The 22,974-nt window shown below is 36.9% G+C and overlaps 1 protein-coding gene across 1 annotated transcript in view; it reads left to right on the top strand.

Moving 5' to 3' along the window:
* kcmf1 (potassium channel modulatory factor 1) overlaps positions 1–19,016 on the top strand; it is an 85,011-nt gene extending 65,995 nt beyond the window's left edge. Inside the window, exons 4-7 of the mRNA XM_028802605.2 lie at positions 6,075–6,176; positions 6,407–6,584; positions 15,270–15,552; positions 18,355–19,016. Of these exons, the coding sequence (XP_028658438.1) occupies positions 6,075–6,176; positions 6,407–6,584; positions 15,270–15,552; positions 18,355–18,616 (825 nt within the window). The 3' untranslated portion in view covers positions 18,617–19,016. The remainder of the gene's footprint in view (positions 1–6,074; positions 6,177–6,406; positions 6,585–15,269; positions 15,553–18,354) is intronic.
* The last annotated feature ends 3,958 nt before the right edge of the window (positions 19,017–22,974 follow it).

Below are 22,974 nucleotides of genomic sequence, written 5' to 3'. Positions count from 1 at the left end.
GCCAGAAATAAAGGACAATTATTGTTTATACAATGTCATGCAAGACAAGGCAGTGAGCCATCATATAAAACAAGTCCACAGACATCTAACCTAGCAGTTGTTGGATTGCTTTTGGCAGACAAGCATCATGTGCTGCCAGTTCTTAAAACAATGACATGCGACAAGCAGAACAGGCAGCTCTCAAGCAACAAAAAGACAGCAGATGATCCGACGGCATATCTTTAGTGTGCGTTCAGCCGCTCCTCCCTTCACAACGCGAGCAGCATTATACGTCTGGCGAGAAAGAGATGAAACCACGCACGGGGCTGGAAATAAAGGACAAGTATTGTTTTTATAAAAGTTTTTAAAGTAAAAGTGAAAATAATGCATATGTAACAATTCCCATGAAAATAACAATCTCTTTAAATTGTATATCCAGTAAACCAAACACGGGGGTGGACGAGCGAAGTGAGCAGGGGCCGCCCCCTACTATATTAAAATAGAAGTGGCCCTAGCACTTAACCCCTGTAGAACACCACTCTTAACATCAGCCAATTCTGATAAGGTTCCTCACACCATAACACTCTGCTTCCTGTGTCTGAGCCAATTCTGCACCCATCTACAAACATCACTCTGAACTCCCACTTCTTTTAGTTTGATGCCCAACCTCTCATGTGGCACCTTATTAAATGCTTTCTGAAAGTCAGTATAAGCAATATCATATGCTCCACTCTGATCATATCCTTTTATTGGTTCCTCATAAATTTCCATCATGTTGTTAAAACGTGACCTCCCTCTGAACCCATGCCAACTATCAGAAAAACTCCAATACTTGCCATATGCTACTCAGTCTTATCCTTAATAATTCCTTCAATCAGTTTTCCTGTGATGCACGTCAAGCTTCTTGGCTTATATTTGCTTGGATCTTCCTGGTCACTCTTTATATAACTAGGGGGCTTTGCCCCCTGCTCGCTTCACTCGCCCACCCCCAATTCCAACTCGGGGTGCGCGATGTACCAGCCACTTCACGTATCTACCGCTCGTGTTGTGAAGAGGGGGGCTGAATGCATGCTAAGGAGATGCGGTCGGATTTGCTGCTGGCTTGCTGCATGATCTGCATGTCGCGCGGCCCTTCGAATATTTAAAATCCTGTACAGCAGCTGTCCTTTTGTCTCACGGCCTTGTCTTGCAGGACGTTAAAGTGTCTCTGAGAAAATCATGTCTCGTCTTCCAAGATTTTTTTTTTATAATAGAGAGATGGGATAATATTTGCCATTTTCCAGTCCTTCAGATTCTCCCCAGTATGCAGCGACTTCCTAAAAATATGTCAAGGGTTTACATATGTACTTGCTAGCCTCCTTAAGAAATATTATCTGGTCCTGGTAATTTGTTTGATTTCAGCCTATTTAATCTGAGCAGTACTTCTCCCTCTAGAATTTCTACATCACTCAGGACCTTCTTAGTAGTCTATTGCTGGGAGGTTATCCACTTCCTTACTTCTGAAGACCTCAGAAAAATGGAAGTTAGAACCTGTGTGGATTGCCCATGCACCATTTTTTTTTCCCCCCTCAGCCGGGTTTTTGCTTTGTTGGTCGTGTGGATGTGAGGCATCCTCCTGCTTCGTCTTTGCATTCTTTTTCCATTGCTGCAGGCAACATGCTGTAATCAGCGCATGCCCCTAACCAACATTTTTACCAACTTATAGTACATTGTGTGAGAAAGCAATGGAATACCCTTCTGCCTATTCTGATGAGGAAATTAACTTGTGGAGGGAAAACCTGCTGACTAATGGTAATGTTTCACGTGTGGAGGTGTTTTCCTGGTGGATATCTATGTTGTGCTTTCTCTTCTTGTGAACTGTGAGTTTGATTGTGTTGCCTGTGTATTTGATTTTATCCTTTGCAGAGTTTGCAGATTGAATTTGTTTTACTGACCCTGCCTAACTTTGATTTCTATCCTGTTCACTGGCAATGCGTCACACAAATGTTCCACTTAATTGAAGCATTTGATGGTTTGTGAGTGCATGGGAATATTTGAAATGTCAAAAAATAATCAACATTTGAGTTGACTGATTATTAATCCTAAAAAGCCCTGACAGGGGCAGCTTTGATAAGAACTACTTTTGTCACAATTTTTAATTTATTTTTTTACAATAACCATATCAGTGGTGGAATCTATCACAGTGATATTTAATGCTCCCACATTTGATGATGATGCTTTTTCTTATTCAGGTTTATAAAGATGGCTATAGGCATATTCCACTCAGTAGGGGAATACCATCATTTATGGAGGGCATACTATATATGGCCATGGTACTGTCCACTGTGTGGGGGTATTATAAAATAGAACTAACAAGTCACTCCCTTGACACATCCTTAAACATATTACAGAGAAACTGCAGGTTTTTACTCAGACAGCATCTTTTATCTCAAAGTAATAAAAAAAAATATGGGCTAGCAGCGATGTCCAAGGTATAGAAGGCAGGATGGATGTTAAAATTAGACGATATTGTGTTAATAAACTCATTAGTTTGTCTTTGAAATTTTAGAAAAGTAGTAAACTCCTGCAGTCATTGAATTTTTTTTTGTTGTCTTAAAGGATCATAAACATTTTGCAATCAATGGGTGAGTAGATTATTTTTCAAGGTGCAAATAAATTACTTAATAGATTTTTTACATGTTTTGCTCTCCTTTATTGAGCTTTGCACAGCACTAAATGGTCTTGATATTATGTTGCAGCGATCAAAAGAAAAATGTGTGTGCCCACTAAGTGATAAGCATTTCAGCAACTTTTTTTAGTCATTTGTAAACAAACTTGAGCTCTTGCTTTATTTAATTGCATTATTTTATTTATTTTTTGTACAATTAAATTACAAGGGTGTAGGTGTATAGGGTCATTATTATCAAAAGTACTTTAAAATTTTTACTGCTAAATGAATCTTATTAATTTTCTTATACCAAGCTAGGCACCGTGATGATTATATCAAAGCAGTTTTTAGAATTATTCAGCTAAATTGAGATCCTGTGAACCCTTACCCTAGTTTAGCATCTCAGGAGGCTAATGAGACGTATAAACAGTATTAAGAAAATGGTTCTGAACTTCTTAGCAGATCCTGGTTGGTACTGAACTTTTGGGTATGTTACTGATAAATGTTTTTCCCCAAACAAAAACTAAATTGTTATTTTGGATTTTTTTTTGTTTGTTAGCTGTCTGTGGAATTGACTGAATGACTATTTACCTTTTTAATTTTTGTGAGACAAAGTCGTCATATAACCAAATCAAACACAAATGTGATGCTGTCAGTGTTGGGCCAAAGTATGCTGAACACAGCAATGATTTTTGATTTATTTTAAACTTTATTCTAAAGAAATAGAAGATTTGCATTTAAATGTTTCAAAGCATTTTTCAGAAACGACTGAATGCATTTTATTTAATACTTCTCAATACATATGACGTCACAATTTATCCCTATTTTAAATTGTTGATAGGAATGTAGTCACAAATGTTATTTAAACAAACTGATTTGATAAGTATTTGTTCCATATTCTTTCATAGATAGAAAGTTGGGTTGTTTTCAGCTGACTAGAGACCTGCTGTGTCCAACAGATTTCACTATTATATTCCTTTAATCATTCTAGGATTTAACATTATTCTTCTGTTAAAATAATTTTTTGACTTGAACACATGATCTAAATTTGTAATTTCAAGAACTGTGTTCATAGGATGTATCCACTGTTTTATAGTAACTTCCATTTCATATTTGATAAGATAATACGTTTTTATTTTTTTTTTACGTGATATAGAGATGTCCCTAGATTACTAGGTCTGAACTAGCTTTTATCTAGATGTCTAAATTCCCATATGATAGGGAAATGTAATAATTTTTTTTTTTTTTATGTTAATCCATCCCTGGATTCAAGATGAAAGCTGGCTTCACTTTTTGGTGTGCTGCTCCATTTCACTCTAACCATCTCCTGCCACTGGTGGTATACTGTATGTTGTTGTACGCATGTGGTTTATGGTTGCAGCAGGATGACTTGCTAGTACTTGTAACTGCAAAAATGAAATCCATTATGTGTGAAGTGTCTGGAATACTCTTCTGAAAAACTACATATACAGTGATCCCTCGCTATATCGCGCTTCGCCTTTCGCGGCTTCACTCCATCGTGGATTTTATATGTAAGCATATTTAAATATATATCGCGGATTTTTTGCTGGTTCGCGGATTTCTGCGGACAATGGGTCTTTTAATTTCTGGTACATGCTTCCTCAGTTGGTTTGCCCAGTTGATTTCATACAAGGGACGCTATTGGCAGATGGCTGAGAAGCTACCCAACTTACTTTTCTCTCTCTCTTGCGCTGACTATCTGTGATCCTGACGTAGGGGGATTGAGCAGGGGGGCTGTTCGCAAACCTAGACGATACGGACCCTCGTCTAAAAATGCTGAAAGATTATCTTCACGTTGCTATCTTTTGTGCAGCTGCTTCCTGAAACGACATGCAGCAAGGTGCTTCGCATACTTAAAAGCTCGAAGGGCACGTATTGATTTTTGATTGAAAAACAAACTCTGTCTCTCTCTCTCTTTGTCTGCTCCTGACGGAGGGGGTGTGAGCTGCCGCTTTCAACAGCTTTGTGCCGCGGTGCTTCGCATACTTAAAAGCAAACAGCCCTATTGATTTGTTTGCTTTTCTCTATCTATGTGACATTCTGTGCTCCTGACAAGCACTCCTTTGAAGAGGAAGATATGTTTGCATTCTTTTAATTGTGAGACAGAACTGTCATCTCTGTCTTGTCATGGAGCACAGTTTAAACTTTTGAAAAAGAGACAAATGTTTGTTTGCAGTGTTTGAATAACGTTCCTGTCTCTCTACAACCTCCAGTGTTTCTGCGCAAATCTGTGACCCAAGCATGACAATATAAAAATAACCATATAAACATATGGTTTCTACTTCGCGGATTTTCTTATTTCGCGGGTGGCTCTGGAACGCAACCCCCGCGATGGAGGAGGGATTACTGTACTATTTATAATTTACATATACATATTTATATTTTTATCATTATTTCACAAAATACTTACCTAATTTGGTAACATTTCTAGTAAAATGTTAATGTTCACTCAGCAGGTTAAAATGTTCATTAGTTAGACGAAAAGGGGAAAGTAGAACTGATTAAACTGATTATTATTATTTTTTATTAGTCTGCCAGTAACTAAGAAAGTTAACTTTAGGTGTCAAATGTAAAGGCAGTTTTTTTGACCTCCCCGACAAAGTTACATTTAAAGATGGTTTTAAACCACCTCAGAACCAAAAGTATTTCACACCTCATGCTTTGAACTCCAATAGACTGAACTTTATTCATCCCCAGGAGGATGTTTTGGCTTTTTACAGAAGCTGTGTAGATAAATAAATACATAAGTAGATGGGTAACGATGCTATTTAACATTAGCATATAGTACGTAGAGTATATCCTTTGCTGGAAGGCATGACGGTATTCACAAAAACTTTTGACAGTGGAAAGATTTAGAACCTGGAGAAACAGTGATTCGTGTGATAAATGATTTTCTTGACTATGATTTCAAGGTGGCGAGACCTCAGAAGGCCTTACTGTGTCTTCTGAACTGGAAGTAGACTGTTAATGTGGTGAGATATTTTCTAACCCATAAGTGCTTTATCACTTAAAAACAAATGTTTATATTGCGATGTAAATTGTACTATATGACATGTTGCCCCATCAGAGAAAGCATACTTGTGAAAGGGTGCCTCATGTTTATGGAATAGGAATCTTTGTTCATCATATATAAACCACTGAACACACCGTAATATGAACAATGTTGAGGTTGCTTCTTGTGTTGAGATTAGTGACTAAATGTTGGGGTGGGGAGTAATTACAATAATATTTGGTGTTCCATTTAATCCATGTGATAAAAGGCAAATGTGCTAAATTAATCATTAATGAAAGTAATTCTAATTTTTGAGCTTAAGATCAGAAAAATCATGTTAAACCTGTTTTTCCACATGTTAGATTTTGTTTAAAAAATATAATACTTAAACATGTGTAGAACTTTCTTTATGTGCTTGTCTGTCTCTTTTTATAGATATGTCCAATATGTGCAGCATTACCAGGTGGAGATCCCAATCATGTCACAGATGACTTTGCAGCCCATCTTACACTTGAACACAGAGCTCCTAGAGATTTAATATCCTTTTTTTTAAATGGAATGCTGAGAAATGAGTATTACTAGGTTGCATCGAAGGCATGATGTAGCACTTAATATAATTTTGTTTGAGATAAACTGTTCACTTTCTAGGTATATCTTAGATTTGCATGTTGAATATTATACATCTTGATTTCTGAATTGTGTAACTGCATTTTTCACACTTCCTTTTCCATTTTGTTATGTGCTGTTGTCTTTAATTGCTTGATTATGATGAATCCAGTGGTGTTCGGCACGTACGTAGGATGTTTCACCCTGGTCGGGGTTTGGGAGGACCTCGAGCACGAAGGTCAAACATGCACTTTACTAGCAGCTCCACTGGTGGTCTCTCATCGTCACAGAGTTCTTCATATTCTCCAAGCAATAGGGAAGCAATGGATCCTATAGCAGGTAAGTTTAAAAAATATATTTTTTAAATATTTTGGCTACAAAAAAGCCAGATGTACCTTTTCTTTTAAGCGTTTATGTCCCAGCAGCAAGTAAAGAATTCAATTCTGTATTACTTCATTCTATTCTGTTAACATTTTGTAATTAATGTAAATATCCTTCCAGCTGAAATTTTCTTAGCATCATTGTACTGCATCATGGGCAGCTCTGAATCCTACCACAATACTGCTAAAACACTCGTTTTTTTCAAAACTCAGTACTTCCGTTTATTTATAGGACACATGAAGTAATGTCAATACCGTCTAAAACAAAGGTGAGGTGAGGGCTGTTGCTAGAATGCATTGGGGTTTTTCCATCCCCAAAATGGAGTAGAGAACTATGAGAAAATTTCTACTAGTGCATGCTTTAAAATACATCCCCTTAAACATCATTCCACCTACCACTGCATCCTGAATTATATCCTATACAAGTTTTTACTTTTTCTTATAGGAATGCTGAGAACAATATTTTGTTTTCAGCAGTGGTGTGGTGTTCATTTTTACCTGCCTGCTAGTGCCTTGGGTTCATGTTTTTTTTGATGCTGAACTTTGTGGGCAGGGATATAATGTAAGGCAGGTATAATGTAGACAGTATTTAAGATTACTTTAGGGTAGGATTAAATTTTAGGGGACAGTTTGTCAGTTTTTTTTTTTTGTTTTTTTTTGCAAGTAAATAGAAATAACTTATGAATAAATGCCTGTGTGTTAGCTTAACACATTTAAATAAAGTCCTGATGGTAGAAAGGAAGTGATTAATTGCAATGAGTGAAAATGAACAGATCAGAGTAGAAGAAATGGCTAGCTTAGTTTAAAAGCTGAAAACCTTTTTAAAGAAGTATTCACAAAGAGGATTTTGAAGTAGGGGAAGCAACATGAATGAACCATGTAATTTTATGTTTAAGCTGTTCATAGTTAATTTAACAAGGTAGCACCTCTTAAACTTTTTTCATTAGGTATTGAAAGTGGCTGTAAACTCGAGTCTCGTGGAAGAGGATGAAAAGGTGCAGACATCGATAGGGCAAGCATTTGAATTTAGGTCAGTGGTGCTGTTGGGGGAACAGTGCTAACCTGTGAAGTCAGATTATTAGAAAAGGTCCGACTGTGAACATGACACAGCTTGCTAATGTACTTTACATTTTAAGTGCATGAATAGGACATTTAGAATGTGATACTTTTTTGTCAAGATTTTACAGCAAACTTTGTTTATTCAATACTCATTTGGCTATGACATGTAGCACATTTTCAGTATGCACAACACATTATTAAGCACATGTAGCACATTTTTTGGTGCGAAATACATTTTGCAAAGATTTTGTAATAAAATGGCTTTTAGTAGTGTTCCTACGTGGCACTGTGACCATGAACTCTATTCCTTGATGGAGTATAATTTATGCTATGGTGCTGAAATACTCCACCCACAAATATAATTTTTTGAAGGCTACGTACTCCATGTAGCTTCTAGTGATGGCCGAAAAAAAAAAAAAAATCACACATTGTCATGTACAATGGAGAGAAAAAGTTTGATAGAATAGTGAGCAGTGCTGTGCAATGGCAAACAATATGAAAAGCATCCATGGCAAACAGAAGAAAAACTTGTATAGCATAATCGGTATGTCAATTATCTCTTTTGCTAAAATAATGTTAAATTTACACTACCAGAATAATTGGCTCACATCTTAAGCAGGAAACTATAGCCTCACGGGAGTCACTTTTTTAATTGAAAATGATACTCTTAACCAACAGGGGAGAGGCTGGTAGGAATTGGGTAGGATCTCGGATGGGGTGGTTATAAAGTTTTTTTGAGGTGAAGATGGGGCTTCATAAGAGATCCGTTCGGGGTCCTTTGCTTTTTGAGATATTGATGGAGGATAGAAATGTGTAAAGCATTGCTGTAAGTACTATTCTATACCAATGAACTTGTTCTGATAGCAAAAGCTAAGGGGTAGGTTCAGAAATATAAACCTGGTGATCGAGGTAAATGCAAGAAAGACCAAGGTAATGATTGGTGGATGATAGACAGGAGACATGAAGAGATATATACATACGAGGGGGGGACCCAAAAATAACCGGAAATATTTTTAAAACGTGTTTAATTTCATTTTCTGTACAAACTGCAATTAGTCTCCTTCAAAGTACTCTCCATTGGCGGAAATACACTTATCTAACCGTTTGTTCCGTTGTTTGAAACATTTTTTAAATTCGTCTGAAGTAATGCCCATTAATGCTCTGGTCATTTCTTGTTTTACCTCTTCAACGTCAGCAAAACGCCTTCCTTTCAAGGCTTTTTTCATCCGAGGGAACAAAAAGAAATCACACGGAGCTAAATCTGGTGAGTAGAGTGGGTGGTTCAGGGTCGTCATACCGTTTCTTGCCAAAAATTGGCGAATGCTGAGAGCAGTGTGAGATGGAGCGTTGTCATGATGAAAGAACCAATCGCCTGACTCCCACAAATCAGGGCGTTTCCTTTTCACACTATTGTGCAACCTACTTTTACAAAAAAATTCACTGAACACAAGCACAACCTTCCAGACTGATGGCACTTGGCAGACTGACTTGTGAAGAGTGTAACTAGATTGCCGTAGCGGCCCAACCACGTACTAAAAGTACCAACCTAACAACAACAAAATTCCAGTTATTTTTGGGTCCCCCCTTGTATACAGTATGTGGCCTGTGTGATAAAGGTGCTAAGTCTGGTGCTGTGGTTGTTGGGAGCAGCTGAATAAAATATGTAGAGGTGTGAAGGGTAGGTGGCAGCAGATAAGTTTGACCATCTATTTTGTAGAAAGGGTGCATAAAGACTGCTTAGTATCTGTGCTAATTGTAAATTTAGATATTAACATTGGAATTTTGTTAGAAAAAGTAGACGTTTTGCTTCTTAGGTGATGAGTGCAAGATTTTATCTCATCTTTTCATAAAACGAAAGGTGCAAAAAAGAATTTTCATGGGCTATCCTCCATTTTAACTTCAACAGAGGCTTCTAAGACAAGTTTAAAGTTTGTTAATTTAGGTGAAGAGTATTATACTCTTTAGGAGTATTGCCTGCTGAAGGTGGAACATGAAGCAAAACTTAAAAGAATGGAGACGGAATTAAATCTGTTTAAGTACATCTGTACAAGGTTAGATTTTTTTAATGTGCATTCATGAGTCAAGTTTAAGTTTATACCATTCAAAGATTCTGTTAAATGATTTTCATTAAGAGATTCAGTGAAACATATGAGTGCCCAAACTTCTGCATACATCTTCATTTGCTGATGCAGTTTATTTTGGTGTATAAAACAAGCAAAAATACAAGTTTAAAGATGTGAACTTTATTTTTTGAAGACTATTGTAAATGTGTACCTCCTCTCGTGATTGTGGTGATCAGTGATAGTAATATAAAAGTGCATCACTTGGATGTTCCTAAGCAATATTCAGGTTTGAGACTAGTGCACGAAATTGCACAAGTAAACCTTATGATACTTACAACCTATTTATTTTTGCAATTTAAAATTGAGTTCTTCGGACAAACAGTGGTTTTACATGTAAAGGATGCCAAGTGTTTATTTTCATTGAAGAGATTATTTGAAATTGTTGATTAAAACCTTGTCATGTGGTAAACTTGCAGTGCACATCAGTCTCAGCCTGCTTTTAGATCTCTGCTTACATGCACAGTATGTCAGGAACGCAGCTGATGTTTGCTATTCAGAATATTTTAAGCTGGTATTGTTCCTCTAATATCTGTCGGTATTACCAAGTATAAAAGACAGGCTTTCATTCTGTTGAATTCTGTTTGCAGTGTGGAATGAAATATGGAAATGAGCAAGTAGTTTACTATACGGTGGTTTCACATAAAGACTGGAGTTTTACTTTTTTAAAATGTTTTTGTTTTATCCTTAATTCAGATATAAATGATCAACTCAGTATTTACCAAATTGTTGCCATATAATCAAAACCACCTTGTAATCATTATTTCTTTCTGGACATAATGCATCATTAATAGTTCAGAACTAAAGTACCATAAAAGAAGACTCTCTTTTGTAATCAACTTTTTATTGACCTCAATAACAAATTGGGGGGGGGGGGGGGAGAAGACATTTTCATGTATAAATTTTGAAGACCCGACACTCCACCACTCAAAACCCACACCACCCTGGAGCTATTTAAGAAAATGAATTAAGTTAGAATCGATAAAACACACAGGTCAATGAGAAGTCCCATAGGGCCACAAGTCCATCTGCCATCACTGATCAATGTATAGGGAGACAGTTAAACTGTACTGGAATAGCATACATAAAGCAGTCAAAGTGACCAAGTGCATGGCATTAAGTGCTTGTTATTGTACAGTTCGTGCCATCCTGAAAAGGAGATCCAAAGCTTCACCTGGAAAAATCATGAAAATGGAGAGACCAACTTGTTGAGCCTTCTTGATCACCGGAGACATGGCCTTGCATGCTTGTGCAGTGTGGGTCAAATAATCAGCATAGAAGTATTGTCTGCCACCATGCCTACCTCCATTGAAGTCTTCTGGGCTTTCTTTACCAGACATACCTGTGAAGAGCCAGGATGTTTCTTTTGTCCTGTGCGATCCGTATTAACCAGTATTAAACCAGAAAGGTATGTAGAGGCTTTGATAGAAATGTTTTTGAGGTTAATTTATTGAAAGGACAGTAACTGCAGGGTTGGGTCACTTAACCTAAATAGATGGATAGACAGATAGATAGATACTTTAATAGAACATGGTCATAATCCACCGAGCATCCTATGATCACCTGCTTTAACTTAAATGGAGAAACTGTGCTGGTCTAAAAAATTTCTTACAATTTATTTCCCTTTGTGAAGTGAGTTCTGAAGCAAAAATTTCTATATTTTTTGAGAGTGCACTGAAATTTTAATTAACTTTTAATTAACTCTATGAATGTCAAAATGTGAATTGCTGTCTAATAAAAACCCATAAAGGAATGGACTGTTCACATTCATTCTCTGACTGTAATGGAAATGCTTACATTTGTCCTTCCCTCAGCCTTTCCAGTTTCTCAGTTTCTTAGCCCTGGCAGCTCAGGAATCAAGTAGGAGCCAACCTTGGAGATTGTGACATTCCATCTTGAACATTACCCACACTTACTCCTGAATCCTCAATTAACTTTGCACGCCTTCAGGATGTTGTGAAATAAGGAAATGCTTCCATGGGCACTACCAGCTTTATTTTGTAGCAAGTAAAAATCAAATGGAAATTTCAAACCAACTGGTTATCTCATTTTCAGATATTGAGTCTTTATTGGAAAATGTCCATACTTGCTAGACATTTGTGTGGCTTTAGCTCATAGTCTTGCCTTGAAGCACGAGACCGACTGCTCTAATGACATAATATCCAATTCTTTAGCAGGAGGGCAGAATTATGCAGTTAGTGAGGCTACTAATAAGATATAAAATCTCTCTCTTATATAAAAAAAAATCCTTGGATGAAACAAGACTTTTTAGCCTGGGACGAGACGTGACTTTTTCAGAGAGATACTTTCAAGTCCCGTGAGAAGTGTCTTTGTGCCAAGAGATTTACCCAGGGCCGGAAATAAGACAAAGAGTAGATGACAAAGTAGAATGTTGTAAAGAGATTCAAAAACGTTGGCGTGATACACATGCAGAGCAGGTTAGAGATAATGAAAGTACTAAAATTTGAAAATCTCAAAATATTGATGGTAAAGATCACATTGGCATAAATAAATGGAAATTATTAATCGGTGAAATAACAGAACAGCGTAAAGAGATCGAATATATTGTTCAGATTCCAACTTTAAGTTGGAGACTTGTAGATCGTCTAATTCATGTTGCCATCACGGAAAAGTAATGTAAAAGTAAAGCAAAGCAAGCAGGGGCTGAAACCTACTAGTAATTAATAAAGTGAATTGACAGACTATTTTTTGTAGCTCACTCTGTACGTTAGTGAAGCCAGTGAGTGTGTCTGATTCTGATTATGATAAAGCTTCTGATTATGATGAGCAGTCACAGTCTTCTAAATAAACCTCATTAAGCATGTAAATGTGTGCCGTGTGTGTGCGCAGAGCACATTGCACATGTTAAAAAATAATTGGCATTCAAAGATATAAATGGTGGAATAGTAAATGTGAACGATATTTTGTTGCAAGTGATGTCCGTTATTCACCGTTAACAATGATATTGTAGGAGTTGATGTAAGCCTAAAAGAACTGGCAGCTATGCTTGTGAAAATATACACTGCAAAATATGCATTCAATATAAATGGTGTGTTTTGCACTCCATCAAAAGTACTGCCATTCAGAGAGCTGATAATGAACAGCAACAAAACACCTAAATCAACAAATCTGTCTAACAACACCAGTATAGCACGGACAGGCACAGCACTCACCTTCTGACTGCACATGCAAACAATTAACTGAAGTAAGATAATATTGCTATCTAATTGGATAAGCAAACGTGCCATGGCAGAATCTAGCCATGGCATATTTTCTAAACTGAGTTTGCTGCTGTTGTGGCATACAGTGATGCAACAGTAAAAATGGCTGAAAGTGCAGAGCTGCAGTGTACCAGATATGTGTGTTTCTGTCTGTCTTCTCTGTCATTACAAAATACAAAGTCATCATTAAGCTTCAGTTACCTTCTGCAACTGAGTTCCTGAATGGATTTAAGCAGTTTTAGGTTTTTATTTTCTTTCAGTGTCCATTCTTTTATTCAGTTTCTTTTGCTGTCTTCTTGATACCTGAATCTTTTGTTTTAGAGCATGAACTGAATGAATTAGGAAAGGGTGTTGTTAAGAAACAGCCCTGTGTGTGTAGCCTTTTCAGTGCTGGATGTTGCTGGTATTCATTACAATTTTTTTAACGGGTTGTCCCCAGATATGTGTTCTGTTTTGAGAATCAATCCTGGTCTCACAAGACATCATTAGAGATTTATTTTACTTTTGTGGTGGTTAGAGGCTGTTAAAACTGGCCACTGTTGAAATTTTACATTTTGACTAAAATAAAAGCGTAGGCATTATTTCAAAACTCTGAAATAAGCTAAAGTTTTAAAATAGCATTTTTCTTGATAAGCTTACATTGCGTTTAAGAAAAATATGTTCTGGCTCAGTATCAATAAAACTCTACTATGAATTATACATTGCCCACATGTCTGTCAAAATGGGCTAGGCAAAATGTATTCTGGTTAAGACTGTATTTGTGAGGCGTGTCCTCAGGCATTTGTTTCACTGTATCTCATATTTTGGGAATGTTCCCTGCTTAGCTCTTATTCTTCTTTCAGCAGCTCTCATTAGGGGTTGCCACAGCGGATCCATCTTCTTCCATATCGTCCTGTCTTGTGCATCTTGCTATGTTAAACCTACCACCTGCATGTCCTCTCTCACCACATCCATAAACCTTCTCTTAGGATTTCCTCTTTTCCTCTTTCTTGGCACATGTCCAAACCAACGCAATCTTGCCTTTCTGATTTTGTCTCCAAACCGTCCAACTTGAATTCACCCTCTAATGTACTAATTTCTAATCCTGTCCATCCTCGTCACACCCAATGCAAATCTTAGCATCTTTAACTCTGCCACCTCCAGCTCTGTCTCCTGCTTTCTGGTCAGTGTCACCGTCTCCAAACCCATATAACATAGCTGGTCTCAATACTGTCCTATAGACCTTCCCTTTCACTCTTGCTGATACCCATCTGTCACATATCACTCCTGATGCTCTTCTCCACCCATTCCACCACCCATTCCACCCTGCCTGCACTGTTTTTCACCTCTCTTCCACAATCCCTCTTATTCTGAATTGTTGATCCCACGTATTTAAACTCATCCACCTTCACCAACTCTACTCCCTGCATCCTCACCATTCCTCTGACCTCCTTCTCTTTTACACACATGTATTCTGTCTTGTTCCTACTGACCTTCATTCCTGTCTTCTCTTGGGCAAACCTCCAACTCTCCAGGGTCTCCTTGACCTACTCCCTATTCTCGCTGCAGATCACAATGTCACCAGCAAACATCATAGTCCATGGGGACTCCTGTCTAATCTCGTCTGTCAACCTGTCCATCATCATTGCAAATAAGAAATGACTCAGAGCCGATCCCTGATGTAATCCCACCTCCACGTTGAATGTATCTGTCACTCTTACTTGCAGTTGTCACCACTGTCACACTTCCCTCATACATATCCTGTATAACTCTTACATACTTCTCAATTTCCTGATTAGATCCTATTGGAATAAAATATTTGCTTATTTATCAAATAGAGAGTTAGGGATTGTTGTGAACCAAGGACTGACAATAACGATTAATAAACCAATGTGATTATACTGTATAATGAACAATTTCTTAAATAGCTTTCACTTCACTGTTAACACCGTCATCTTTTCTTACTTAATTGCTAATATCCTATCTAATGTACCACAAGTCAATGGAAAAGAATTGCCATTATTGCTCAATATTAGTAAAGTTAAGTTGTTGCATGTAGAGCTATTAAAGCTTATTCTGAAGCTGCTTGGCATTTATTACATTTGTCCTGACTATATTGATCCATTGCTGAAGTTTTGGATGTATTCTTACTCTGCACCCTAAATGGATAGGATGGCGTTTTCTGATCAGAGTAATGTGTCATGAAAAATTTAAGTTAAAATAGGTAATAATAAACTATTAATTTTTTATTGTTTCTTTCTGCAGAGCTTTTATCGCAGTTATCAGGGGTAAGGCGCTCAGCAGGAGGACAACTAAATTCTTCCGGGCCATCAGCCTCCCAGTTACAGCAATTGCAGATGCAGTTGCAGCTGGAAAGGCAGCAGGCACAGGCAGCACGACAGCAACTTGAGTCTGCACGGAATGCAACAAGACGAACTAATACAAGCAATGTCACCTCCACAGTAACGCAATCCACAGCAACGACAAATGTAACGACCTCAGAAAACAATCAGCATAATACACAGAGTTCTCAGTTTCTCCTGACACGGTAAATTTCTTTAGCTCATGAGGAAAGAATTAATCATCCTTAATCATAAAAATTTTTTTTTATTTTTGTTTAGATTCAGCTTTGTGAATGGTTTGAGTAAGTTTAATGACTTTTAGCTACTTTGCAATTATAGCTTTTTTTTTTTAAGCAAAATTAATTTTATAAATTGAGAATTTCTCTGTCGTTTTACTGCAATCCACTTATTTTTTTTAACCACATTCAAAAATAAAGGTGAAAAATGTACTTAAAAATAATCCACCCCAATTTATTTATATGTTACCTTATTTAATACTGTGGGCTCAGAAAAAAGTTTTATTTCATCTTTTCATGTAGAATTTAGAAGTTTCTGATGTAGTAGGAGTTTAGGTGACCAAATCTTATCAAAACATCCATGAAAATGTTATGTTATTCATGTCAGATAACCTACAAGTCATCCAGTTTGTATAACAAATGGCCAAACCTATTTTTACTAAAATATTGGTAGATGAACAACTTCTGAAAAATGCCCTTGTGAACACAAATGGAACCCCCTGAGATGTACCTGGGCTTTTAAATTGAATACCCGCCACTCTGCATTATTCACTGTTCACTATCCCAGTAAGACCTAATTCATCAGTTATATCGATGTATTTCACACATTATCAAGAAAAAGTATGCACTTTGTGAAGACATTATTGGAAAGAGAATATGCCTCATACAGTGGGGCAAAAAAGTATTTAGTCAGCCAATTGTGCAAGTTCTCTCACTTAAAAAGATGAGAGAGGCCTGTAATTTTCATCATAGGTATACCTCAACTATGAGAGACAAAATGAGAAAAAAAAATCCAGAAAATCACATTGTCTGATTTTTGAAGAATTTATTTGCAAATTATGGTGGAAAAAAAGTATTTGGTCAATAACAAAAGTTCATCTCAATACTTTGTTATATACCATTTGTTGGCAATGACAGAGGTCAAACATTTTCTGTAAGTCATCACAAGGTTTTCACACACTGTTGCTGGTATTTTGGCCCATTCCTCCATGCAGATCTCCTCTAGAGCAGTGATGTTTTGGGTCTGTCGCTGGGTAACACAGACTTTCAACTCCCTCCAAAGATTTTCTATGGGGTTGAGATCTTGAGACTGGGTAGGCCACTCCAAGACCTTGAAATGCTTCTTACGAAGCCACTCCTTCGTTACCCGGGCGGTGTGTTTGGGATCATTGTCATGCTGAAAGACCCAACCATGTTTCATCTTCAATGCCCTTGCTGATGGAAGGAGGTTTTCTCTCAAAATCTTATGATACATGGCCCCATTCATTCTTTCCTTTACACGGATCAGTCGTCCTGGTCCCTTTGCAGAAAAACAGCCCCAAAGCATGATGTTTCCAACCCCATGCTTTACAGTAAGTATGGTGGTGTTTGGATGCAACTCAGCATTCTTTCTCCTCCAAACACGACGAGTAGAGTTTTTTTTCATCTCACCATATGACCTTCTCCCAATCCTCTTCTGGATCATCCAAATGCTCTCAAGCAAACTTCAGACGGGCCTGCACATGTACTGGCTTAAGCAGGGGGACATGTCTGGCACTGCAGGATTTGAGTCCCTGGTGGCATAGTGTGTTACTGATGGTAGCCTTTGTTACTTTGGTCCCATCTCTCTGCAGGTCATTCTAGGTCCCCCCGTGTGGCTCTGGGATTTTTGCTCACCGTTCTTGTGATCATTTTGACCCCACGGGGTGAGATCTTGCGTGGAGCCCCAGATTGAGGGAGATTATCAGTGGTCTTGTATGTCTTCCATTTTCTAATAATTGCTCCCATAGTTGATTTCTTCACACCAAGCTGCTTACCTATTGCAGATTCAGTCTTCCCAGCCTGGCGCAGGTCTAATTTTGTTTCTGGTGTCCTTTGACAGCTCTTTGGTCTTGGCCATAGTGGAGTTTGGAGTGTGACTGTTTGAGGTTGTGGACAGGTGTCTTTTATATTGATAACGAGTTCAAACAGGTGCCATTAATACAGGTAACGAGTGGAGGACAGAGGAGCCTCTTACAGAAGAAGTTACAGGTCTGTGAGAGCCAGATATCTTGCTTGTTTGTAGGTGACCAAATACTTATTTTCCACCATAATTTGCAAATAAATTCTTTAAAAATCAGACAATGTGATTTTCTGGATTTTTTTTCTCATTTTGTCTCTCATAGTTGAGGTATACCTATGATGAAAATTACAGGCCTCTCTCATCTTTTTAAGTGGGAGAACTTGCACAATTGGTGGCTGACTAAATACTTTTTTGCCCCACTGTACTTCTGTGTGCATTTTTTGTTTAAATGTGAAGATGTACTTCTAGAGAATTGCAGCAATGTGTGGAGAAGATGCATTTACATTGGTCAAGAGTCCTGTTTTCAGTTGAAAAGCTTGTTCTCATGTGATTACGTTTTCTCAGTGTTCACTGCTGTGATTTTTTTTTTTTTTAAATTATTTAAACAATGCTTTAGCAAAAAAAAAAAAAAAAGCATGAATTTGGCTTTATGTGAACATACAACTGATGACTTGACATGTGGATTATGTGACACGACTAATGTGAGATTTTTTTCATGGACATTTTTTTTTATTTATATATTGTTTGCTGTGGTCCAGCTATAGACATCCATTCTATCAGAAAGTTTATCTCAAAAACGTAAGCACTAAAAAGGTGTTTAATATAAGTTTACCCTTTTTCAAATTTTGGTCCATTAATTTCTTCTTGTTGTATTGACTGAAGTATAAAAAAGCTTTGATTAGGGTAACACCTTATTTCTGATGTATTTCCCTGCATTTTGTTATTCACAGGTTAAATGATCCTAAGATGTCGGAGGCAGAGCGGCAATCTTTGGAAAGTGAGCGTGCAGATCGTAGCTTATTTGTCCAAGAGCTCCTTCTCTCCACTTTGATGCGGGAAGAAAGTTCCTCCTCAGATGAGGATGAACGGGGGGAATTTGCTGATTTTGGTGCTATGGGTTGTGTAGATATTATGCCTTTAGATGTTGCTTTAGAAAACCTAAATTTAAAAGAGAGTAATAAAGGAAATGAGCCTCCGCCACCTCCTCTTTGATGACATCCCACTTCGCAGACAATGTCCTCTGTGCTGTAACTGCCAATGAAAGTGGACAAACAGCTATCTTTGGGTTTGGTTTGGTGATTGTAATTTCAGGTCTGTCACTCTTGTTACATTGTGTACATTGAAAAAGGAACGAGAGAAATATATATAAATATATATATAAAAGATAATCAATTCCACTTAACTAATTTTTACTTCTAGCAGGTAAATGTAGGTAGCAGTTTCAGAGGCAGAATCTGCTTCCAGGTCCTTGACATGCAAAAAAAAAGGCTCTCCTAATACTCCACATTCAACCTGAAGAGGAAACAAAACATGATAAAAAAATCTCTAATGAAGCTGCTGTGTGTATTTATGAATATTAATGAATAAAGACTGCTTGGATGGTTTACCTTAACTACTGCATGAGGTTTTTTGCAGCGTGCATGAGTTTTAGTGACCATTTCTTTTAAAATATATTGAAAAGGAAATCCAACAAATTTGAAACTCCCAAAGCATTCTCTAAACCTCATTTTAAAAGGTTACCTGATCAACTCTTGAGAAAACAAAGCAGAAAACTAGCCAACATGTGCAAAGGACAATTTCTGAAAACTGCAATATCTGATGCTTAGAGAGAAACATCTCATCATACAGTTCCTATTTTGCAGCCTATTGTAAGGCAACGTCTGCCAGTGCTATCTGTCATTTCACTCCAGTGTGACATTGCTGTCTGTGACTGGTTTCTATGACCTTGTTAGTCCCACAGTGTCTGTCATTCTTTCAGCACTTCCACTGAACGCCTGAAGATCTGTATCAGCCCTAGGCTGAACTTGAGAACTGCTGCAAAGGGCATGCGAGTTGCCCAAATGAAGACTCTTCTAACATCGCAAGTGTTCATAGTTACTTCAGAGGTTTTTTTTTTTGTTTGTTTTTTTTTTTTTTTTTTTTAAACATTGTTATGTTTAAAGAAATTATATCAAACTGTTGGAAAAAAATGTTTTAATCCAGATGTAGAATCTTCACTTAGTGTACAGAAAAGGAGATTTTTTTTTTTTTTATTGAGTAGGGCCTCTGTGCTTTATAGAACTTTACCCTACATATTAATTTTTTGCCATTTCATATTTATGTAATGTACTTTAGGTTGTGAAGAAAACTTCATATCAAGGAAGAATAAGGATTATGACATTGAGGCTGTTCAAGTCAGTTATAAAGCATTTGACTATTTGCTAATAATAGCACCTTTATATTTATTGTTTTTTCTGTTTTTGGTTTTGATTTTTCTGAAGTGAAAGTTTTAAAACGCCTTTTGATGGAATCATGCAACCTACATGCCTATACTCTTAATTCTTTATGTAAAATACAAGATGTATATTATAATTGTGCGTATACTTTCATAATGGTTCTTAGAACAGGGACAGCTATTACCTTTTTGAATGTAAAGTTAGAACCCAACGACAATAAAAACTGCGCACAGCTTTTGATTAAGTTATCACTAGCTCTTATCAATCGTATTTTTCTACTATTCTTGTGTCTGTCTTTTGCACGTCAGATCTACACTAGAGTTCAAATTTCTGCTCAAGACCCCTTCCAGCGGTTCATTTTCACTAAAGCTCTACACACCAGTGAGCAGTTTGGGCAGTGCAATTTATGCACCTAGTTATTTTTTTCATACCGAAAAACATTTTATATAATTGGAAATTGTGGAGGTTTTTTTTTGTTTTTTTGATGAGCAGCTTTAGTTTTTAAAACCATCAAATTTAATGTTGGGTTTCACTTTTTATCTTTCTGTACTGTAATTTCATGTTTGTTTTAAGAGAGGCCCACATACTGTACACTAATCTATAACTTATTTTATTATGTAGTGTAGTCCCTGAAACATTTTTACATCTGCAACAAACATGCACCCTATATTTTTTGTTCAGTTTCTTAGCACTGTTTTTTGAAACCGTTTTATCGTTGCATCCTGTCAGATACTTCTTGATAACTGCAAATATTAAAAGACTTGATTTAAGGGATTGTGATTCAGGGTAACTTGGGAGAATGCACAACCAAAGTTTTAGTCATCTTGTGCACAGTCTCGGCCTAAAGCACAGAGGGGAAAGTTGGCAAAAATCATTCAGTGTTCCTGATTAAGTAATGTCCATGTTCTTGTAAACCATAAGCAAACAACCTTACCATAAGATGGTATAGTTTTATTTCAGTTATTGGAACTGCCTTAAATAGAAGTAATTAACACAGCATTTACATGCTTTTTTTTTTTTTTTTTTTTTCCTTTAAGCGGTTGCCATTTCTTAACATGATATTCACTTTGGGCACTTTATCAACATTAAACATTCGGATAGCTTTTACACATGTTATAATAGGTGTTTTAGTGCTGTACCTGTTTCATAATCCTTAATTAAACATTGATTTCATGAGCTATTTGATTACTTTATTTTAATACTGGACATATGGAGAGGAAAAATATACTGCTATTTAATACCATGACGACTTCTCTGATGTTTTAATTATTAAGTGTAAACAGTGGTTAATGGGACAAAAAGATTCATTTATCTAAGCCTAATCATATGCAGGTGCATTTCCAATTGTATGTTTCTAATATATATGAATCCATTCAATGCTGTTTTCTGAAATGTGTTCACTTGAGTGCTTGTGTTTTATGCAGTAAATAGTATACATTTACTGCTTTAATTTGCCTTGGTTCAACAAGGCTTTTTATGTAAGTGGTAAATCCTGGAAAACAATCAAAATTGCACACATTACCATCCATAGACAATCTGTGATGTTCTGTTTTAACTACTTTAATGGGTTTCTTCTCATTGAAATAGAAGACTTCATATACTACAGGATATTTATCCCTGGATAGATCCTTCTAACAGAAAAAAAGATGCATATACTTTGACTTGTCTCCTGAATGACTTTATTCATAGTGGGGAATGCTGTTTCTTTGTTTTGGCTGAGGTGAGTTAAAAAGCGGTCTTTTCTGCTAGTATATGTGGAACATTGAGTTTGTTTGCTTTTGATAGGTTTGCAAGTTGCTACATATGGGAGGGGGGGGGGGGGGGGGGCGGTAAATCTGTGTGGCATTTGAGATTAAAATGACAATCTCTTTGGCTAAACGCAACATTAAACTGACGTTTATTCTTATGCAACAGAAAATGGTGTTAAAAGACCATCCAGAACCAAGGAAGAACAGTATTAAAAATTCCTGTTTTGTAACATGTGATTCATATGCAGTACATATGCATTTTCTTTTGAAAATACTCATGCTAAGAGTAGTTTCTTTTTAATAGAAAACATTTACTAGAGTACATTAAAAACACATTGTTCTCGAAATAGATGTGTTGGTTGCTGGTTCTTTCATTGAAACAAAATGCAAGTACTTGTATATACTGCAGTATTTTCCTTATTTTAGTATTTATAAAAATTTGTTTTGTTTTCTCTGCAATGAGTTTTAAATTATTGCTGTGTTGTAAGCTGGCAGGAGAAGAAAGATCTTACTTAGTGTGTTATTTCAGACTGGGTGTAATCATTATAATGAAGAATGTACCTGTGCATCACCCGGGTGGCTTGTGGTTCACTTTGATGGTGTTAATATACTCAGTGATATCTTTAAGCAGATGCATATCTCTGAATTGGAATCTATACACTTATTGTCTGTTTATATACAGGGCCTAATAAGAATACTCACCCCCTTTTGGAAGTTTCACATTTATTGGTAAACGTTTCAGCTGTTTATCATCAAAAAAAATATAACGTCAAAATGAAAACAGATCTCTGTAAAGTGGTCTAAATTAAATACACCTATAAAACTAAAAACTGGTTATTTAAGTATTAGAGTGGTGGCTCAGAGGCCAAGAATCTGTGCTTGTATCTGGAAGGTTCCCTGTTCCAATCCTCTTACTGCCAGAAGGGACTTTACTCCATTGGGTCCCTGAGCATGGCTCTTAACCTGAAAACTTGCTCTGGGGCGCATTACAGTGGCTGACTTTGCGGTTTAGCCCCCCAAAGGTCAAGTGAAATGACAGTTTCCCCTGGGAGATTAATACAGTGTACTAAAAATACCAAATTCACCCCTTCAACTCAGTATTTAGTAGATGCACCTGTGGCAGCCTTGAGTCTGTGTGTACACGTATCTTATCAGCTTTGCACATCTGCAGTTTTTCCCCATTTGTCTTTGCAAAACTGTTAAGGCTCTGTCAGGTTGCATGGGCATTGCAAGTGAAGGGCAAGAATCAAATGTGGCCACCACCGAGCTTATTGGCCGGAGCAAGGCGTTATTGTTCATTTGCACTTTCTGGCATTCACCAGGCATGGTGTTTAACCTGATGACCAAAAAGCTCAGTTTTCATTTCATCATACATTAGAACATTCTT

Source organism: Erpetoichthys calabaricus, chromosome 5, assembly GCF_900747795.2.
Source record: "Erpetoichthys calabaricus chromosome 5, fErpCal1.3, whole genome shotgun sequence".
Lineage (NCBI taxonomy): Eukaryota > Metazoa > Chordata > Cladistia > Polypteriformes > Polypteridae > Erpetoichthys > Erpetoichthys calabaricus.
This window is presented reverse-complemented; position numbering and strand designations above follow the sequence as displayed.